The 15,404-nt window shown below is 51.6% G+C and overlaps 1 protein-coding gene across 15 annotated transcripts in view; it reads left to right on the top strand.

Moving 5' to 3' along the window:
• The window catches only part of MBNL1 (muscleblind like splicing regulator 1), a 63,529-nt gene that overhangs the window by 13,204 nt on the left and 34,921 nt on the right, over positions 1-15,404 (top strand). For 5 of the 15 annotated variants that reach the window (XM_053951588.1, XM_053951590.1, XM_053951594.1 and 2 more), the window contains exon 1: positions 1,348-2,325. In XM_053951588.1, coding sequence (XP_053807563.1) covers positions 2,152-2,325 — 174 coding nt within the window. In that variant the 5' untranslated portion in view covers positions 1,348-2,151. Of the gene's footprint in view, positions 1-1,346; positions 2,326-15,404 lie in introns of those variants that run through there. The other 10 variants (XM_053951598.1, XM_053951599.1, XM_053951601.1 and 7 more) reach the window with 5 other exon arrangements.

Genomic DNA, 15,404 nt, shown 5'->3' on the forward strand with positions numbered 1-15,404 from the left:
TGGCTTGCCTGGACATTTGTTACAGAACAAGTTTTCAAGACCTAATTATTCAATATCGCAAGCACTGAGGAGCAGTGACTGCTGGTGTGGGATGATCCCGAACTTCAGAGTTTCAGGCAGTTGAAGCAAATGAGTATCTGTGTTTACCACAAAGACACTTAGTTGTTAACCTGTGCTTGCAAGTAATTATGTAGTTGTTTGTCTCTTGCTAGCAGGGATTAAAAACGTGGCATGATTTCAAGTGTCCTGGCAAAGAACGCACGGTGCCTGTTGTAATCTCGTTAGCTCTGTTAGGTGTGTTTTCCTTCCCCTGGAGTTGGTCGTTCTGATCACTGTGTCCCTAGAAAAAGACTGTAGCTTTTCCTCATCTGTTGGTTTGCACGCACGCTGAGAGCATTGCTTCCCAGGGTGTGATTCTGGGGGCTGTGTCAGTGACCTGCATGGGAGGGCGGTGGGAAATAGGAACATGATGAAGCAGCATCTTTAGAAAGACGGGGATGGGAACAGTCTACCCCTCAGCGCAGGCGGAGGATGCTGCTGGGGTTGCAGTGCTGGCAGAATCCCGTCGCTGGTGTTGTCAGTGTGTCCCAGGCAGTGCCACGAGGGCCCCTCTGCTCCGTCCTCGGGGCACTGCGATCCTCAGGTGGGGACAGGAGCTGTGGTTCATTATAGCGATTTGTATTTGCAGGTGGCACCAGGCTTCTGTGGCGGAGCTGGCCATCTGAGTCGCGGCGTGAAGGGAAGCCCCTGCAGCCCGCCTCGGCCTCCGCGGGCAGGGCTCGCCCTCCGGCCCGCCGGGGTTGGCGGTGGCCGGAGGCGCTCCCGCAGCGCGGTGCCGAGGGCAGAGCGCCGCTCCCGGCGGGCAGGGCCGGCGTCCCCCGGGCTCTCGGCGCGGCCCCGGTGCCGCTGGCCGTGTCCGAGCCGCGGGGGCCGAGCCGCTCCGGGGTCAGCGTGTCTCGGGTCTGTCCTCAGGCCGGCCGGGCCGACGGGGCGGTGCCGGTGCCGTTCAGCCGCCGCGTTCCGCACGCCGGGGAGCCGCGGCGGGCGGTCCGGCGGCGCCGGGCCCGAGCCGCTGGGAGGGCCGGTGCCGGTGCCGGTGCGGTTCGCGGCCGGGCCCGCACGCCGGTACCGCCGGGCCCGCACGCGCGGCCCCCGGCGGGCGCGCTCGGGGCAGCGCGGCGCGGCCGGCGTCTGACAGGCGCGACCTTTCATAAGACGGCCCCCGCCATTGGCTCCCTGCCCGGAGTGTCGCTGCAACGCTCGCCGCGATTGGCCCGCGGCGGTGCCGCCGCCCGGCCCCGCGCGGGGACGCGGCCCCGCCGCCCGCAGCCGTGAGTGCCCTGCGCGGGGCGGCGGCTCGCGGGGCGCCCGCGCCGCCCGCTCGTAACGTGTCTCTTCTCTCCACAGGTTGGTACTAAGAAGTGCCTTTCCTGACGTCGCTGCTGCTTGGGACCGCTTCTAGAGCAGCCGCTGCTTTTGCCTTGCTTGCTGCCAGCTAGACTGCGACGACAGCGCTCCGCCGCTGCCAGCCCCGCGCCCGCCGGGAGGAGGGTCCGGCGCTGCTCCCCCGCCGCCGCTGCACTGTGCACTAAAGTGTGCCGCGAAGGTCAGAGCTCTGCTGCCCGAAAGCCAAGGAGAGGAGGAGAAAAACCCCAGCCCAAACCCGGTGTCGGTCGTTGCTCTAAACTGCTGCATCTGTCTATGCCAAACTAATCGATCCCGATTGCACCGCAGAGCCCGCTGCGAGCCCGCTGCCCGGAGGCACCTGCCAGCCGCCGTCCCCGGGAGCCGCTCGGGAATCGCTGCCGGAGCCCGCCACGGTCCCATGCTTGCGGCGGCCGCACTCAGGACGGGATGCTGAGCGCTCGGGGCTAGTCCCGGCCACGCTCCCGCAGGCGCACCTGGCTGCCGGCCCCGGCCTTCCCCGAGCCCCGCTAACGGCGCCGCGCTCTGAACTCTGGTGACACAGCTCTTCCTCGAGATTGCAGCCACCCGGTTTTACACGTACTTATTTTGAAATAGGGAGCGGGGGGAAAAAAAAAAAAAAAAAAAGTGTTCTGGAGGTGGCGCTTCCATAATTTCCAGTTTATCAGTTCAGCTACTCGTGTGCCCATTTTTATTGGAAATTTTAACTACCTGTAAAATCTAAAGATGGCTGTTAGCGTCACACCGATCCGGGACACAAAATGGCTAACGCTGGAAGTGTGTAGGGAGTTCCAAAGGGGGACTTGCTCACGACCAGACACGGAATGTAAATTTGCACACCCATCGAAAAGCTGCCAAGTTGAAAACGGACGTGTAATCGCCTGCTTTGACTCATTAAAAGTGAGTAAATATTACATTATTTTCAAGGATAAATGGTTAATGAAAGAAGCAGTTGTAGCCAGAGAAATCCTGCAGCCGAACAGGAGCAAGTGCTGGCTGCCAGCAGTGGGGTGTTTTGCTGCTTTTATTTTATTGATGCTTGTTGATTTGTGTTGCTGCTTTCCTCAGGGGAAGGGGAAGGATATAGGGAACGAAGGGAAAATACATCTGGCAGGGCTCAAATCCTCCAGTATGGCTACAGGGGCTCATTCTTTGCCTCCAAATTATTCCCTGCCTGTAGCTGGAATAAAGGGCACTTCACGTAGAAACAGCAAAGTCACTGTGAGGATTCTTTGTTTTTAATAGCACAAACCACGTAAGCAATATGAGGATTTGTTTCCATCTCATAACTACCAGCAGGTTGCTGGTGTCTCTGGACAGCTGATGGTGAACCTTAGAAGAGTGTTTTCCTCCCTGGGTTATTCAGGTGTCTGTGAGAGCCCTGCTTGCCTTTCTGTGGTTGGCACTGGCGTGGTTATCCCGTCTTTTTCCCAAGTGCACTTGCTTAAGGGAGGGACAGCACTTAACAGAAGGCAAGGTGCCTCTGGACATGCAAGCATGGCAGGAGCAGAGAGGGTTTTCAGGAGGCACATCCCAGCCAGGCACCGTAAATATAGGGCTGTTGTTTCACTGTAGCTGCCGTGTCAGTGATAGGTGTTAAATGTGCAGGTCCCAGCTCCTTCCCTTGGTTTTTCACAATTTAAGTAGCCTAACATGTAAAATACTCATACCGCAAACAGTACAGAATTAATCCAGCGGAGTAATGAAAAAAATCAAAACTTGGGAAGCAGAAATGTGTTTGTCTGTCAGTTTTCTCTCCAGTGTGATTTTCTCCTCCTGGGCCCCGAAAGCAGAGCTGGCTGCTGGCAGGCCCCTGCTCGGAGGGAGCTGGAGCAGCTCCTGCAGGCCGTGGCTCGGCCGGCCCGGCGCAGCGCGAGCGGGACAGCGAGTGGCTTACAGCAGGTCTCTGTAAATCCTCAACGCCCTGAGCTTCACCGTGTGTCTTGTCTCCAGTCAGGGGACGGGGTAAAGCTCTACAGTGCTCTTCACCCCCAGCCATGGCTTCACTTGCAGATACTGAAAGGATTTGTTTCTCTGTTGTTCAATTTATTTTAAAATACAGCAATTACAATGCATGCAGGGTATTCATTTTAAAATGTGGAAATAAGATGTTTTTATGCATTAAGCACGTGCTGGAGGTAGGAGCAGAGCCAGGGCTGCCAGTGCCAGTGGGGAGTCCCAGCCCCGCGGTGTCATCACGAGGACGCGGTGCCACCGCGTGTCAGCGTGGCCGTCGGTGGCTGCGCAGTGTCACCGTGGGGATGGCGGTGCTGCCACAGCACAGGCCTGGCCCCAGAGCCTCTAAGCTGTTTGTGAGCGAGGGGCTGTGACTGCCACCATGGGCTTGCTGGTGCAGCAGCACCCGCAGTGTCCCCGGGTTGGTTTCCCAGCAACGTGCGTCTGGCCACCGCGGCCTGACCCCACTGGCCTTGCGCTTCTCATCATGAGGATCTGGCCGAAAGGCTGGAAACCAGCGGCTAGAGCGACCCAGACACGATGTCAGTGGTCGTGGAAGTGCCTTAAAATCTCAGTGCTGGACGGGGGTGCTGCTGGTACAGGAGCCGGGCGGCAGCGTGAGCTGGTGTCTGTAAGAGGGGATGGACTGGCCTGGCCTGGTTTCCCCAGCCCCGGCAGCGTGACCGGCCCTTCTGCTGCTGTCAGCAGGGCTCTTCGCTTCCTTTTTTAATGCAGGAACTAAGGCTGACCTTTGCCAAGCGCTGCAAGGTCCGTGGGTGATAACCGTGGGTAACGTTACAGCGTTGCTGCGGATCCTCGGAAAGGAGCGTGCTGCTGCCCTGTGGAGTCAGCGCAGGGGCTGAGCTGGGAGCTGGGAAAGAATCTGCTGTTTAAAAATACACTGCTGACCAGAGCTGTTTACTTGTGCTCATGCTGAAAGGTTTGCCACTGGCTGAGCTGCTGTGTGCTGGAGCAGCTCCCGGGGATCTGGGGCAGGATCCCAGCCTGTGGCTGCCAGCGGCTCCCCAGCCCCTGGGCAGGGTGGTTAGTGAAGCAGCTGTACCACTACCAGAACACCTTGGGGAAACAGGAAATGGAATATCCCCCTTTGGGGAATTCCCAGTCCAATCGCCGTTGCTGAAGCCATTGCTCAGTTTTGGTTTTGTTTCAGCTCTGTGTCGGTTTTGGTGTGTGCTGAGCTCAACCAGCTCCAGTCATTGAGTTACCTTGCTGCAATATCCCAAACTTAAATGTTCTGCAAAAGCAATTTAGGGAGATGCTGCACCAGCTCTCTCTGGACCTTATAAGGTCAGTCAATACTTCAGTACAGATTAAAAAAGATTTTTGGTTAGGACATTCAAAAGTAATTTTTAATTTTTCAGTAACTCAATATGTAATGTCCTTGTTCTTTACTAAAATAGCAGCACGCTGAAAAATTGACCTTAATGTTAAAATATTTGATTTCTTATTAATGTATATAATATTAGTATTAATTATACAGCTATTCTTGCATTATCTCTTGAGCATAAGACAGATACTTAGTCACTGAATTTTTCTCTCCAAACTCCTGCATCTTGGCAGTATGAGTTGAAATGAGGTGACCTTTGAGGTCCCTTCCAGCCCAGCCCGCTGTGTGATGCTGTGACGTGCCACTCCAAGACCTGGTGTGCCTTAGGAGTGCCTGCTGTGTGCAGCTGACGTCAGGCAGGTGTGAGTGCTGCAGAGCTGCAGCCGCTGGGCAGGACTGCTCGGAGCTGGAGGTGGCCCGTGTGCTCGGCTATGTTTGGAGCACAAACAGGCGGAGCAGGTCCTCGGAGGGGACCCTGTGTGGTGGCAGTGCCCTTCGGCTCTGGCCCTGGCCCAGGTGTCCTCTGCGGGCGCAGGGACAGAGCGACCGAGCGCGCAGCCGCCGCAGCCAAACTCCATGGCCCTGCCCTGCCGGGAGGAGGCAAAAATAGATGCCAGAAGTGAAACTTGCAGCTTGGGTGAAGCGCTTTTTTTTAAAATTAGTATTTCCCCCTCCTGTGAAATGAAGGCACAAACTCTGTGCAGGGCTAGAGAAGGAAAGCAGTGCTGCCTCCCGAGGTTCCCTCCTGTGCTGTGTGGGAGCAGTGGCACTGGGCTCTGGACACCGTCTCTGGTTGCAAACACGTCCTGTGGGCGCACCTGGCGGCTCCTCCTTACCTGCGAGCAGGTAACGGGGACCGTGGGGAGCAAAAGGCAGCCAGGCCCGTGGCTGTGACCTCTGAGGTGCTGCAGGAGGTCAGGGCTGGGACAGCCCCAGCGAGATGTTATCGTCCTGCTGCCTAATTAGCGCTAATGAAACCTGCGCGGCTGGCCTAGGGGAGCGCGTGAATCAAGATGAACGTGTGTGGGATAATCTGGCCCTTAGATATTAGGAAGATAATTTTAAACCAAGAATGATTATGTAGTGTATTCAAATTATGCGCTGGAGCGGCTGAGTCAGCTCCAGCTCTGGCTCTGCCTTGTTTAAATGCCGTAGGATTTTTTTCCTAAATTTGGATGCCTAAAAGCCTGTTAGACTGTCTACAGCAAAAATAATCTCGAGTTCCTAAATCAGGAGGCTGGTTTGCAACAGAAATTTGATTTCTACCATAATTTTGAAACATTTTTTCTTCTTTCTTTTTCTTGGAAAAATAAGCCAAAGTAGAACTCGTTTCTGAAATTACGTTAGCTTCGTCAGATGTTCCGATAGATGAGTCATCCACGTTTCCTGAAAGCTGAGATAAAGATGTCTGAACAATGGGGAGATGGATGTCAAATGCAAATCTTGTGGGAGCTGCAGATGCGCCGAGGCCACCGTCACTGCGGCCAGGCTGCCACGCGGCCACTGCCAGCCCTGTGCTGGGGAAAGTGTCACACAGCAGGAGGGGCAGCGGGCTCGGCTGTCCCAGTGCTGTCCCAGTGCTGTCCCAGTGCTATCCCAGTGCTGTCCCAGTGCTGTCCCAGTGCTGTCCCAGTGCTGTCCCAGTGCTATCCCAGTGCTGTCCCAGTGCTGTCCCAGGGCTATCCCAGTGCTGTCCCAGTGCTGTCCCAGTGCTGTCCCGTTAGTGTCCCAGTGCTATCCCAGTGCTATCCCAGTGCTATCCCAGTGCTATCCCAGTGCTGTCCCAGTGCTGTCCCAGTGCTGTCCCAGTGCTGTCCCGTTAGTGTCCCAGTGCTGTCCCAGTGCTGTCCCAGTGCTGTCCCAGTGCTGTCCCGTTAGTGTCCCAGTGCTGTCCCAGTGCTGTCCCGTTAGTGTCCCAGTGCTGTCCCAGTGCTGTCCCAGTGCTGTCCCAGTGCTATCCCAGTGCTATCCCAGTGCTGTCCCAGTGCTATCCCAGTGCAGTCCCAGTGCTGTCCCAGTGCTGTCCCGTTAGTGTCCCAGTGCTGTCCCGTTAGTGTCCCAGTGCTGTCCCAGTGCTGTCCCAGTGCTGTCCCGTTAGTGTCCCAGTGCTATCCCAGTGCTATCCCAGTGCTGTCCCAGTGCTATCCCAGTGCTATCCCAGTGCTATCCCAGTGCTGTCCCAGTGCTATCCCAGTGCTATCCCAGTGCTGTCCCAGTGCTGTCCCAGTGCTGTCCCGTTAGTGTCCCAGTGCTGTCCCAGTGCTGTCCCAGTGCTGTCCCAATACTATCCCAGTGCTGTCCCAGTGCTGTCCCAGTGCTATCCCAGTGCTGTCCCAGTGCTGTCCCAGTGCTGTCCCAGTGCTGTCCCAGTGCAGTCCCAGTGCTGTCCCAGTGCTGTCCCAGTGCTGTCCCGTTAGTGTCCCAGTGCTGTCCCGTTAGTGTCCCAGTGCTGTCCCAGTGCTGTCCCGTTAGTGTCCCAGTGCTGTCCCAGTGCTGTCCCAATACTATCCCAGTGCTATCCCAGTGCTGTCCCAGTGCCATCCCAGTGCTGTCCCGTTAGTGTCCCAGTGCTATCCCAGTGCTGTCCCAGTGCTATCCCAGTGCTGTCCCAGTGCCGTCCCAGTACTATCCCAGTGCTATCCCAGTACTATCCCAATACTATCCCAGTGCTATTCCAGTGCTATCCCAGTGCTGTCCCCGTACTATCCCAGTGCTGTCCCGTTACTGTCCCAGTACTATCCCAGTGCTATCCCAGTACTATCCCAGTACTGTCCCAGTACTATCCCAGTGCTGTCCCGTTACTATCCCAGTACTATCCCAGTGCTGTCCCGTTACTGTCCCAGTACTATCCCAGTACTATCCCAGTGCTGTCCCAGTGCTATCCCAGTGCTGTCCCAGTGCTATCCCAGTACTATCCCAATACTATCCCAGTTCTATTCCAGTGCTATCCCAGTGCTGTCCCCGTACTATCCCAGTGCTGTCCCGTTACTATCCCAGTACTATCCCAGTACTATCCCAGTGCTGTCCCGTTACTGTCCCAGTACTATCCCAGTGCTATCCCAGTACTATCCCAGTGCTGTCCCAGTGCTGCCCTGGCACTGCCCCGCTGTGCTCAGCCCCACACCAGCTCTCTGCGGGGTGGGGCTGCTGTGTTCCCAAACCTGCTGCTTCCAAGTGATCTGAACCTCACGTGGCTCCGGTGGCCGTGTTGGACACGAGTGCCAGCCCGTGGCTTTGGAGATAACGTGCACCACGGGCACTGCACTTCAAGCTGGCTTTTGGTCTCTGAAGCTATGCTCCTGCTCAGGCAGCTCCTTCGTGTTCAAGCTGGGTGTCCCAATGAAGTGTAAAAGCCTTTTCTGCTCTTTCTTTAACAGCTGGAAAGTCTTAAACTTCCACATTTCTCTGCCTTTTTTTTTTTTTTTTTTTTAATTCTAAGAAAAAGCTGGAAACAGAAGTGTAAATCACTTCAGTGATGATGTCTGATGTCTGAGGTTGAAGCTCTGGTGCCTAGTGTCTGAGACCTACTAGCACTTGGTATGATAGTATTTTATCTTCTGATGTAAAAGTGTTTATTTTTTTAAAATAGAACACCTGAACCCTGTAAAAGTGACTGCCACTTTTTACCAAGAACGCTTAAAAATATGTAAGTGTAGCATTTTTATTATTATTATTGCTGAAATTCATGAGCATCTTTCTTCTTGTACCTCAGAGACGTAATTGTTACTTGCTCAAGTCTCTCTACTGAAGTCTCTCTACTTTGTCACTGCTTAAAAAAATACTGACTTTTTTGACTTGTTCTCCCTTGTGTGACACTTACCTAAGGGTGTACAGTAAGAACTCTATTTCATTTAATACAAGGAAAAGAAAATCCCGTAAGCCTATTGCACTAATCATGTTGAGACTGGCCGATCACAGGTCTGATTCTTCCTCAGTGAAGGCAAAAGAAGAACCCCAGAGCAGCTGAGCAGGTGGTTCTTGGGTAGTTTTACCTGTGTGGTATCTGGCATCCCTGGAGCGTGGGGCAGTGGCAGGACTCGGGGTGCAGGGATGAGGTGAGACTCAGGGCTGGGAGGCAGATGGACACATGGCTGATTCCAAGGAAGCTCGTAAAGCAGTAACCCTTGGCAAAAAATGAAAACATAAACAATGTTCAAATTCCTAAGGTCTGATTTGCCATTTTTCTCCTCTCCAGCTCGTGTGTCTGCCAGCAGGCTGAGCTCCAGAAGAGGAAGCAAAGGGAAAAGTGGCAAACACATCGAGAAAATGGGGCAATTGTTAGGTGGAGTGGCAAATAGTCCATTAGCAAACCAAACAATTGAAAGCACGTGTGTTCCTCTGTGGGAAGATAGATGGTGTTTTGAAATCTTATCAGGTCTTTGGACAGAGGAGTTACAACTAACTACAGCCTTCGCAGCTCATTTTACAGTTTCAGCTCTGCCTTGGCAGAAAGAAATTAAGTAGAAATTAAAACAATGCACTGCAGCATTTGCACTGTCATTTCTTAAAGGCTGTGCATAATAGAAACCAGAGTGGGCTCCTGTTACAGTCAGGAACTCTGCTGGGCACAGTCAAAATCAGTAAAATTCTGAACCGGTTTGCAGGGAAGATGTAAAGAGGCATAAAATAAGAAAATCTCGTGTCGAGAACATTCAGACATTTGTCCCAAGTCTTAACTGAGTGATCAGGAGCAGCCTGTGAGGCCTGTCTCCTTCCCTGGATGACCCCAAGTGTCTGTTTTTCCAAATACAGATGCCTTGTTGCCAAGGCTCACTGAAATTTGTTGGAAGCAACAAATTACATTCAAGAGCGAATGATCACATCTGTTTTTTGACTTTGGAGAAATGCTGGTGTTTCTTTGTTGGGACTGCAGAGCTTTGTTAGCCCAGCTGGATGTTATTTAGGAGCTGCTGCCCCGGGTGCTGCTCAGGAGTCTGCGCTTCCTGCCGGGAGCTGCTGCCGTGTCCCGTGCCTGGGAAGGAGCCTCTTCTCCAGGTGAGCAGCCACAGCCAGGGCGAGGCCACAGCCCTCCCTCCAGAGAGCTCAGGTGCAGGCAGAGAGGGAACCAGCAGGGCTTTGGGCTTTGCCAGAGTCAGGCCCATCCCCGATGCTCTGTGCTGGGCTGTGCTCCCGGCAGAGCCTGCACCGGGGCTGCACAGCAGCACTCCAGCCAGCCCCCTAGGAAACAACAAGAGCTGCTTTGATCCTGGGCCAGAGCTCTGTCTTGTCCCTCATTTCACAGTGCCACTAGGAGGATTACTGCTGTTGAAATAAGATTTAAGTTGACAGTGAATCGTCAGGTCCTGAAACACAGGATTATGCAAGTAAGAAAACCCTTGGGTTCATGGTTGAATTTATTGAAATACTTATGACTTATCCTCTTCATTAGGAAACATCTCAGGATTTAACAGATGCAGAACACACACTGAGGTAGTTGAAAGCAACTGCAATATTTGATCAAATAAAGGAAAATACATCTGATGAAGTGTATTTCTAAAGAAAAAGAAATCCAGTGTGGTGCTTCTGGAGGGCTTCACCCTGACACTAGCAAGCTGCTTCCTCAGATTGTCTTTTCATTATACTCCACTCACTGGATAAACTTCTCAGCTCTCAGCCCTGGAGATCCCAAAAAGGTCTCTGTCTTTACAGAGAGGGGATGGTGGGCTCTGATGGGAGAATGCTGATGCTTCCCAAGTTTGCTGACAGGAGCAGGAGGGGGAAGGGGCCGGCTGGGGGAGCAGGTCTGGATCCAGCTTCATCTCAGAGCACTTCAAGTCCTGTCAAGTTCCTGGAAAGACTCTCTTCAGCTCCAGATTTCTCTGGACCATTCCTAAGTTGGCAAAATAGTACAGAGACTTAGCAAGAAGAGAGAGCTGTTTGAAAAGAGGAGCAGTTTTGGGAGGAAGCAAAGCTGGTTACTTTCTGTTGCTGCGATTTCACTGAATTTGCATGGGTTAATTACAGGCTTAGATAGAGACATAAATGGTTGTGAGATTGAGATTTAAATTTGAAAGGGAAGAATTGCAAAGTACAGAAGTTGTCCTCAGTGTGTGCACACTGCCCACCCTGTGGGAGGGCATGTGTCCACGTGTACCCAAGGGACCAGGCGGGAGCTGTGAGGATGTGGAGGGTGGGTGGCTGCGAGGCCACCTCTGTTGGGGGGGATATACCTGTGGGACCAGGAGGAGCAAACATTCCATGGAATCTGGGATGGAACAGGGCAGTTTGTGGTCGGGGCGGGTCATGGGGCAGGAGCTGGCTCAGGCCTGAGGGGTCTGTGGTGTCCCTGGAGACAGGGTCGTTTGTGTGTGGACATGCTGGAAAACCCCGCAGCCCAGGAGCAGGCAGCAAAGCCAGGGTAGCTGCAGGTGTAGTAGGTAACTACCACTTTGTAGGAGTAAAACTCATTGTTTTCTGCTCGACCTAAAATCCTGTACAAGTTCAGTGCTGCTATTCCATACTGGGTGAAGAGGAGGTTGTGTTTTTTTAATTTTAGAGCATCTTTCCAGCCTTGTCTGGCTCAGGTGAGAGAATTTGTATAGAATTCAGCCTTCAGCAGGCAGCAGCTCAGAGCACATTATGCCACTGGAGGCAGGCCGAGCTGCAGCTGCAAAGGCTACTGGTTCTGCTGCCCCTTCCCCTTTCTTAGAGCCAGCTGGAGATGGGAAATTGTTCCTGGAATTCTGGTTGCTTTCTGGTTGTAGGGTGTGTTCAGAAAATCATCTGCATTGACATACCGCTGCTTGTCTGGTGCCCTGGTAAAATCTTCCCTGCAGTGAGTGGAGTCAGGAGACAACCTGGATGTCTGCAGTGGCTGTAACCAAATAAAAATGCAGGTGAGCTGGGAAAGCCCCTGACTGGCAAAGGGAAGGGTTAAAGAGTTCCTGCTCACTAAACACTCCTTAGAGGAAACAGAAGAGTCAGTACTTTGTATCTACTAGTTGTTATGTACTCCTGTTGTTGGTTGAACCCTGGCTGCATCTCCTGCATCTCGTGTCTGTGGAGCAGAGTGAGGTGCTTCCCTTGGGCAAGGCATGCAGGGGATGGATGGATGGATGGATGGATGGATGGATGGATGGATGGATGGATGGATACGGCAACTTTAATTCCAAGTAAAGTACCTTAAAATGCAAAGCTCTTGTTGACAGTGGAACACAAGGAATTGTTTCATAGTAAAAAAATTAATTTGTGATTTAAATTTCCAGGTGATACTGGAGGGGTGTGGGGGGTTGGTGAGTCCAGGGAACACCTCACCAGGCTGGCCATTTGTTGCAGAAGTGACCATGTGTGGAGCTGCAGCTGGCAAAACAGACGTGCAGCACAGAGTGAGCTCATTGCAGCCAGGACAGGGTTGGGGTTTTTCTCTGTGGCTGCACTGGACAGGAGGAAACGGGGATTTTTTATGACAGTGATGAAGGTGATTAAGTCTCTAACTAGAAGAGAAGAGAAGGCAGATGAGAGAAAGAAGTTAAAGGGTGGGACAGAAGAGAGACAAAAGGCTGAAGAGGTCAGATGCTGTTATAGCACCTGGCAGATAACAGGAGAGAGGGCTCTGTCTGAACTGTGTGAGCAGATGGGAGGGGAAGGGGAAGCAAGAGCAAAGCACAAGCCAGGGAGATCAGGAGATATCAGAGGGTGTAGTGTGCAGGCAGGCTCCAAGATTCCTTGACAAAATGTGTTTATTCCCACATTCTGCCAGCTTTTTGCAACAGATCTTTTGCACCTAGTTCCAAACATGATTACTGGTGTGAATGAATATATCTGAAGAGAAAAATAACACTTGCTGATGGAATTTTTTTTTTTTTTACCATGGAGGAAAGCACACCTAGTTTTGCCTTGTTGGAATCCTTTAGCGTTTGGCTTCATTAAGTCCGGCACTGCAAATCAGAAGGGAAGTGGAGTCTCCTGTTCATGTTTAGTCCATTGGCTGAAGGCACTCCAATGTTTGTAACAATATAAAAGATTTCTACACAGCATTTGTCACATATTTATGGTTTAGATGTTTCCGGTAATTTTAGATACCTAAGGAATTGGACACTGAAAAAGTAGCAACAGTGGAAGGTTGAAGTTATTTGTTATACTTGTCAAGTGTTCTGCTCTGGGCTACGCACACACTGTAGGCTGTTTGTGTGTGTCTGTGTGCTCCTTGTCTATTATATATAATATATGTCTGTATGTATATGACTCCTCCAGGTGTTCTCAGGCTGTGTGTTTTGTGTGTTGACTTTGGGTTTGTATGCAAAAAAGAGCATTCAGAAACTGCAAAGACCTTTTGTGAATTAAGAAGCTACTTTATGCTTAAAAAAATTTAAAATTGTAGTTGCTAAAAATACGCTCGTATTTAATATTTAAAATTTGGAAAGCATTGCTGGATTTTATTGTTGTCTGGAGTAAAGCCATGGGTCAGTTGTCCAGCACCGTCTGTAGCTGTTGCATTCTTTCTTCTCCGTTCTGTTTAAATGACAAATAATTAAGTGTTACTGAGTGACTGTTCTGTTTTGATCACCTGACAAATTACTTGGTTCAGCTTCTGCTCCTTAATGTTGTGTAAAAGCTGTCTGAGCCCTGGGAGCTGCAGCAGGCAGGGATTCCCAGTGGCAGTGGTGCCACGGAAGAGCAGGATCAGCTGCTGGGAGCAGCACATCTCCAGGTGCCTGGAATGCTGGGGTTCTGAGCTCTTGGCCATAATGGTGAGCAAAGCTGTCGCCGTCAACGTGTTCTTTGTAGGGAGGTTGTGGTGTAGAAAGTTCTCATTTTCTATTTCACTACTTTGCTGTTTTACTATTTTTAGAGTGAGACTGGTCTCACATTAAAAGAAATGAAAATATAGGAATTCAGTATTTGTTTTATTTCCTTTTAATACTCAGAAACAAATTGTTTCCTCTCATAGATCTAAGTGAAATATATTAAAAGAGAATTTAGGTTTTTGAAGAGCAAGCACCTGTAAGGCAGCCCTGCAAACCAGCCCCGAGGCTGATGCTGTCATCTCTGGAGCTTTGATTCTGCCTCACACATGCTGAACTTGGGGAAAAAGTGCTTCTGCAATGAGATCATGATACGCCAGTCCTCCCTCTGAATGTTCCTGTTTGTTTCATCAGCTCAGTTGGCTCCCACACATGGAAAGTTTTTCATTTCCCACCAGCTATGTGGCTGAACACTTGAAGTGAGAGCGTTTGAGTCTTCAGGTCACACACACACAGTGTCTGCAGAGGTGGCATTTCCTGCAGCTCAGCGTGTGCGCCTAGCTAGTGACACTGCCAAAATGTCCTACAGTGACATCAAACTGCCAGGAGCAGAAACCACAGAATCATTTAGGGTGGAAAACACCTCCAAGATCATTGAGTCCAAGCTGTGCCTGATCCCCACCTTGTCACCCAGCCCAGAGCACTGAGTGCCACGTGCAGTCATTCCTTGGACACCTCCAGGGCAGCCCCTGCCAGTGCCTGACCACCCTTTCCGTAAAGAAATTCTTCCTGAAAATGCTGCTTCTTACAGAAAGCCTGCATCTGTGAAACAATACTACTCCTCTTTCCTTTGTGCCATTGGGCTGGGGTTTTGTAATTTCCTCCTGGGTAAGCTCCTGCTGGGATGGGCCCCGGAGCCGAGCTTCCCTCGGGAGGAGCGGAGCGCTGCTGCCTCTGCACAGCTCTGCTTTGGGACAGGGCAGTTGTCAGTGCCCCCGTGAAAATAAACAGGCAAAGGGAGTTCTGACCACAGAGCAGTGCTTGGCATATTTTGTGCTTATTTAACTTTAGACAAATAAATCCTGCCACCTGTGTTTGCCACTAGTCCGTGTGCACTGACCTGCTCTGCTCACAGCGTGGCAAGGGCAGGTGGATCTGCACCTCTGTGTTCCTGCATGCCCATGAGCTCTGCGAGGCCTTACAGACACTGAGAAACAGTTTCTGCTGTTTGCGTGTTCTTTCTGCTCCTCTGGTGTCATTGTCACATATTTCAGTGTGTCTCAGCACATTTGAGCGTTTTTCTCTTCAGTGTGTGTCTGACAAAGTTGAGCTTTTCAAGACTTTTGCATCAGATATTCACCCTGCAGCCGCATTTCGGAGCACACAGAGGCTCTCAGCTGCTCCTGCTCTGTGTAAGTATTTGTTCTAACAAGGAGTTGCGTTTTTAGAAGTAAAGCCTATGCAAAGGCTTTAACAGAGGGAGACTGGAGAGCTCCTGAGAGCAGGCAATGTTTCCTGGTAGATGTAATTATATTTGCACTGCACTGGTGCGGACAGAGCAGAGAGATACTGTCTTTATTTGCACACTGCCTTACAGTAGGTCTTTTGTTCTGTCATTTTACTGTCATTTTGTTTCATATGGAAAGTGAGCAAGGCCAAACCTCTGGGGTAGAAGGTAGCAGGGGTGCAGAGTGTGTAGTTACAGCAGCACTGCCTGTTAGAGATGCTTAAATGAGTGCACACATCCATCAGACAGCTTTGTCTGTGTGAAATATTGATCTGCAATATCAATGTTAAGAGGCTTGGAAAGCACTTAGTGCAGGAAATTATTCCTGAGCTGTATGAGAAAAAAACCTGTGACTGATACAGGGCCTGTTGGGCCCTCTTGTCCTGCCTTCCCCTCCTGAGCAGTGCAGCACAGAGCGAGGAACTCGGCATTGCTGTGGGCTGAGGCTTCCCGTTTTGGTGGGTGCTTCCATGGATGATTATTG

This window comes from Vidua chalybeata, chromosome 10, assembly GCF_026979565.1.
Source record: "Vidua chalybeata isolate OUT-0048 chromosome 10, bVidCha1 merged haplotype, whole genome shotgun sequence".
Classification (NCBI taxonomy): Eukaryota; Metazoa; Chordata; class Aves; order Passeriformes; family Viduidae; genus Vidua; species Vidua chalybeata.